Source organism: Morone saxatilis, unplaced genomic scaffold, assembly GCF_004916995.1.
Source record: "Morone saxatilis isolate NCDOM2014 unplaced genomic scaffold, NCSU_SB_2.0 Contig1, whole genome shotgun sequence".
NCBI classification, from domain to species: domain Eukaryota; kingdom Metazoa; phylum Chordata; class Actinopteri; family Moronidae; genus Morone; species Morone saxatilis.
In genome coordinates this window covers 11,525,906-11,532,078 of record NW_023339651.1, presented here as the reverse complement: position 1 = coordinate 11,532,078, position 6,173 = coordinate 11,525,906, and the positions used below count along the sequence as shown (strand labels likewise).

The following is a 6,173-nucleotide window of genomic DNA, read 5'->3' as shown; positions in this document are numbered from 1 at the left end:
GAAAACATATGTGTGTATATTATATTCAATTTCTGCCAATAGATCCTCCTAAAAGTTACACACTGGACCTTTAAATATCCCAGAAAAAGTAGAACTAGACAAAAAAAGTTATTCAAATAGAAGAACAGGAGTAAATGTAATTACTTACTCCCACTCATAGAGCAAGTATGGTATAAAGCTCATTTTCAGCCAAAATGTCACTGGCACCCTTTTGGCAACTAAACCCTGCAAATTACAGGCAGTGCTGCACTCGGATCATAGCAGATAATAGAGAACATCTTAAAATATCTTTGGCAACATCTGCCATGGGTAGAACATTATTAGAATGCTAATAAAGTAGCCAGCCAGCTGATCAGTAATCCAAAAGAGCACCAGCAGGAAATGATTAGCTGCCAGTGTGTTTGTGGTGTCAGCTCACCTATGAAGTCATTGGACTTTCCGAGGTCGTAGTCCCACACTGTGACCTCCAGCGTCTTGGTAGCTAACTCTGAGAAGGTGATTTCATAGAAGAACTCCTGGGAGAAAAGATGGAGAGGGGTGAGAGCAAAGGTCAGAAGATCACACCTAACACACATGTTGCTCCTCTTCTATAAATCTCAATAGTACTCACTAATGAGGCAGCAGATAATATTATGCAAACTGTAATTGGGTGTCTTGCAAGAAGGTTGGAGAACGTTGGCATGCACTATAGTGTCTCTAAGGACTGTATAAGTCTAAATGAGCTGTCTCTTTACATTCAACCATTGTTATTGTGCTTCCCGCTTTCAAGGCACATACACAAACATGGATGCCTACCTCATTAAACTCCGGGTTGAGAGTCTTTTTAATGACTGCTGTTTTGTGCTTGGATTTCTTATGAACGTCTGGCTTGAGGTACCTGAAACAGAGGATACCATTACGTTACCGCTCACAGGTCATTGTAAAGCACTAATGGTACAGTAACAGTGATGACTACATAAAGGTCAGAGTAAGTTCATATAGAAAATCAATATGTCCCCTCAGGAATTACTGTCAGTTATGGATACATTTCAGCTTTTTGTCATCTCACTGTTGTATTTCATTCTTAGTCACTTCTTCACTGAAGGATGATTCAGAAATGATTTACATAAAGGAGTAGTTTGATATTTCCATAGAGTCATACCCAGTGATGTAGTGCAGGGTATACAGCCTGCCTACTTATTTTTCAGTCTGCACTGGGTACACCACTTCTAAATCCTCTCTGCTGATGTTTTTCTTATAAATTGTGCAGTCATGACATGAGTTTTCATGAGTGGGTGGAGTAAGGAATATGGAATTAATTTACCCAAAATGCATTATTATGTAGTCGTCTGAGTCGTCTGTTAGCCAGTATTTGTTGCAAAATCTGCACCTCTTCTGTGGCTAATGTTAATTTCATGATGATTCTTAGGATTCTGTCAAGTAGCAGCACTTAAGTGATAATGTGCAAATACTACTGGTCCATTTTTGAGTGAACTAAATATGCAAGAGTAGTCTTATTACATGTCACTGTTTGTAACACAGGGCTGCTTATAAAAACATGGCACATAAATTAAGAGTATGCACACAGCTAGCTTGGCTCTATCCAAAAGTTTTCCTTTATGCTGATACTGATGTGGCAGTGGTATCCATCCTTTCATCTATCTCTCAACATAAAAGTGACTAAACGTATTTCCCAAAACGTCAAACTATTTCCTCAAAGGTTTAATGTATTATTTGTGAAACTAACCGTGTGAGCGTGTGGACTGATCAGTAATTCTTTCACCAACACAGCACAGATTGAAAAAGCTCAGCATCCCTTCGTGGGGTGTCATTAAATTCTCAGGATATTTTTAAGCCAGCTGGAAGGAGCATGGCGAAATTTCTATTCACATTTTGCTTTCCACCCACCACCCACAGCTCGGAGAGCGTATGTTCCCACACGCTCTCAGACACAACAAAGCATCTGGGAAAGAAAGCTCCCGCCAAAGGGCAAAGATGCAAGCACGCATCCAAAATGAAACAAGGTGCGTGATGTATTACTGTGGATGTGTGAGGGATGTATGCATAGATTCAGTGGGTGTTAAGGAGGAGGGAGAAAACTTGAGTTTAAAGGCATGACGGGGAAGGAGAAGTGAGATTAGTGTGTATGAATGTACGTGTGACAGGAGGTTGTTTAATGTCTTACTTATTTCACAAACAACCCTCTAAGCCAGAACCAGCACTCAGAAAGAAGAGGGGCATTTTAAAACTCATTTGTCCAGTTTGTGTCAGGGTGCATCATTCAACCCAGGGATCTTTCTGCCCTCGCTGGCACACACACAAACACGCACACAGTGACACACACAGTATTGCTTTTCTTTCATCAGTGAGTAATGAAACTCCAACAGACCTCTGTGACACTAACAATAGCACCCAACTCCATCTCCTGCGTGATACAGTACGCCCATAACATTAGATCATGTCACTGCCTTTCAGTCCATTCTGAAGGCTGTCAATACACACACACAGTGTTATCATTATCTTGATGAATGAGTGATATATTGCACAATGGCTTCCACTTGTGTGAAAGCGGCCCTCATTTGTCACCATTAACGTATGCAGGGTTAACTCAGGCCATCTATCACTGATGAGAGATGACAAAAGGTGATTCATGGGGTCAGTATAAGCCAACGGCCAGGTAACACCACACACAGGTATTAAGGTGGAGGGAGAGATGGATGGCTCGAGTGGAAGTTGTTCTGAAATGAGGGTCTTGAAATGTCAATCCATCACTCTAAGTTGTGTATTAGTCATTTTTAATGTGTCCAATGACATGTGCTATTTATTGAATTAAATACACCATGGCATTCAGTTAGTACTTTCATGCTTACGTTTTAACGTAGGGGTCTGAGTAGCCGTTGACGTCCATGGCTGCCAGGTGGGCGCAGCGTTTGACACCCACACACAGCCCGCCACGAGCCCTCTCCTTGACCTCGCCCTTCACGTCGCCATCACCGGCCGGGGGGAGGAACTGCAGGCAGAGCAGCAAACGGCCTCTCTCCTCTAGACTTCTCTGCTGCTCAGTCTCCCACTGAGAGAAATAGAGATAGAAATAGAACCAAAAAAATCAAGATGAGGTGTGTGAGCTGCGTTTGTAGCTGCTAGATAAGTGACTGAAGGTCCAGCGTTAAAAGGAGGCCTCATATAGAAAATGATGGCCATGACCTGCTATATTGATTACAGCACCTGTAATCAATATATTTATACTGCCAGTGGATTAAATATCTGTGTGTAATATAAAAGGGGTCGCCCAGCTCTAAGGAGCTGTTTAGTTTAGTGGCTTCCAGCTTATTGTTTTGTTGTGTGTACTGCTGAAGTTCACTCTCACTGCTCTCATTAGTCTTGTCTTCAGGTGCAGCTGGCAGCTGTTTTCAGTGAAAAAGCTTTGATAAACTCCACTGTAAACTACCTGCTCAGCACCAAACAGCTGACAGACAAAGTTAGCGACTAGCCAGTGAACATAACGGAGCCTTTAGTAGCTAAAGACTCTGATATTTCCCTCAGGAGTTGGTCAAGAGCAGAACATAGCTAAAAGGAGAGTATATATTGGACCGCACGACAAAAGAATGCTGATGCTGTTCAGCCTCTGTTTGATGTGTAAACAAGACACCGCTGTTTGCCAACACGCTCACCTTATCAACTTAATAAGGTGATATAATATGTCAGCGCTGTGTTTACTGAGGCCAAAAAATCAACTGCATATATAAATACATAATACAGCAGCACGGCAGAAATCAAAGCAAGATTATGTAACTTCGCCAGCCACCTTTGCCACAGGTGACAGGATGAGGGCTACAACACAGTGTAACACTGTAGTAGAGATCTGTACGGGCTTAAAACACGATTCCAGATGATATCTACAGCGTATTTAAAGGACCAGTGTGTAGAGTTTAGTGGCATCTAGCAGTGTAGGAGCACGTTGCAACCAACTGAATATTCTCCTAAATATTACACACTGGAACTTTAAGACCAAAGTAGACTGAAGCCTTAATGCCAAAGCATTCGTTACTGACTTTAAGAGGGCCAAACTAATGCAATGCATTGACTACACCCTTTTCCTCTGTCGACATGGCATTGCATATCCGCTTGTGGCAATTCATGAACATACCCTAACCTAACCAAACCACAGTGGTGTAATATCAGAAAATGGTTGTTGAATCTCAACTAATAAGCTGTTGAATTGTTACAAATATTAAAGTTAAAAGCAATATTAAGGTATCTGTAGGCAGACTACCTAAATAAAGTGTTACGCTCCCATCTTTTTAGTATCAAAACCCCACCGAAAACCTGACTCTTTATCTGGCCAAGTGAAGAAGAGTCATTAATTCACTAAAATCCATCAGTAACTTTTATCTAAAGATTTTATGCTACTCGTAAGGCTGTAGTTTAAAAAACCCCTGAGTGTATTGAACCAAGCCAAGGTGAGGTGTATTGTTTATGAATTCAGACTTTTATTAATAAGAACATAAATGCGTCATCTTCTTTCAAAAGTAACATTGCTTTAAACTGTACTTTGTGTCCTTTGCTGTCTCTTCTTCTTCTCTCATAAGCAGACACACCTAAAGAGCTCAGTGACTTTCATCTAACATTTGAGTTAATCTGCCACAGCTCAGAGAAAAACCCAACTATCACTGACATCGTAATAAACAGGAGTGTCTCGGACAAACCTTAAAGTCATATTAATGCACGTGGCTCGCGTCTTTTCCATGGACAACATCAAACTGTTTCCAAAGCATTTGACAACAAGCGGAACAACAGAGTAGATTCAAAGTGACAGATGAAAGAAAGCGAGGGAGCAGCAACAGAGGGTGAAGAAGGGGAAGACGATGTTCTCACAGGACCGTGACTCACCCTCATGGCCAACAGCACCAATACATGTATGTTATTTATAGGAGAGACGTATGTTTGCTATTTCAGGATTTTTCATCACTGCAGGTGAATATTGTTTAGTTTCACCGCAGAAAATGGAAAAGACTTTTATTGCCTCTAATGTAATTTTAATGTGAAATGGATTCCACCGCTCCTCTACTGTATTTTTCACCAAAATGTCTCTCTTCTCCTTTACATCTCTCCATCTCTCATTAAGTCTTATCTTCAGGCGTGAGGTGGACATAGCCAGGACGATCAATACGCCACACGGCCCTCACTCCTCCATGCTCCTCCCTCCCTTTCTCTAATTGTCTCAACAGCTTGCTCCCTTCCTTTTTCCTTATTCTGTCTTCCCTATGTTTCTCCTCTCCTTGTCTGTGTTTTTCTTTGGGAATCATCATTACTGCCAACAGGCAGTTCACCATCTGCCGTGACTGAGAAGGAAACGGTAAAACTCGCAATTAGTGAGGATAATTTGCACCAGGTATCTGGTAATGAAACAGCTCAGACCTTCACAGATCGATAGAGAGCAACTCATTAGGAAGGCGGAAACAAACAGGCATCAATGTGCACGCAGCCACACACAGTGACAGACGAATGGGAAAAGGATAAATTTGTGGGTGGGATTTCAAGGCTACAGAGCAGACACATTAAACAACCTTGACTATGGTGAGAAACACAGAGGCAGCTGTTTCACTCCAGTTATTTTAATGGAGTTAAAGAACTACACTGGCCCTTTGTTAATTTAATTTACCCAATATGTGGTGAGAGAGGATTGGCTCCGAAATCATCACTAAAACAACTGAGACTGCCACAGCGTCCGCCTCTACGTCCCTCTCTTCAGCCACCACATTCACAGACTCCTTCACCATTATTCTTTACATGTCCACCAGATGCCACCCCGCTGTCTCCCCCACCTGCACCTCATTCCCTGATCAGCCACTCACTGCATAGATCAGCCCAGATCCTCTGATCCTTTGTCAGTTCATCTTATAGTTGCTATGTTCCTGACTTGCCTTTTTATTTTGCTTTCGAGCTTCTGCTGCCCTGAACCTGCCCGCCTGTTACCTGTCTACATACCTGTCAGTGAGCTACTTTTGTCTAATAAACCACTGAAGTCATCCTGCTGCCTGCTTTCTCTGCATTCAGTCCAATCCTGTATTTCCTGAGTTGCGACAGAGACATTAAGAACCAGCTCTGAGATTGAAGGACCAGACCAGTGTGTTCACTTGCATACTTTACATTTTCGTAACTTGTTTAAGAAAACTAGTGCAGTGCCCGTAGGA

The 6,173-nt window shown here is 42.1% G+C and overlaps 1 protein-coding gene across 1 annotated transcript in view; it reads right to left on the bottom strand.

Annotated features, from left to right (window-relative positions):
- The window catches only part of LOC118333879 (double C2-like domain-containing protein beta), a 7,921-nt gene extending 3,046 nt beyond the window's left edge, over nucleotides 1-4,875 (bottom strand). Inside the window, exons 1-4 of the mRNA XM_035669691.1 lie at nucleotides 4,870-4,875; nucleotides 2,850-3,049; nucleotides 796-877; nucleotides 419-515 (exon numbers count right to left, since the gene is read on the bottom strand). Of these exons, the coding sequence (XP_035525584.1) occupies nucleotides 419-515; nucleotides 796-877; nucleotides 2,850-3,049; nucleotides 4,870-4,875 (385 nt within the window). The remainder of the gene's footprint in view (nucleotides 1-418; nucleotides 516-795; nucleotides 878-2,849; nucleotides 3,050-4,869) is intronic.
- Nucleotides 4,876-6,173: the final 1,298 nt, after the last annotated feature.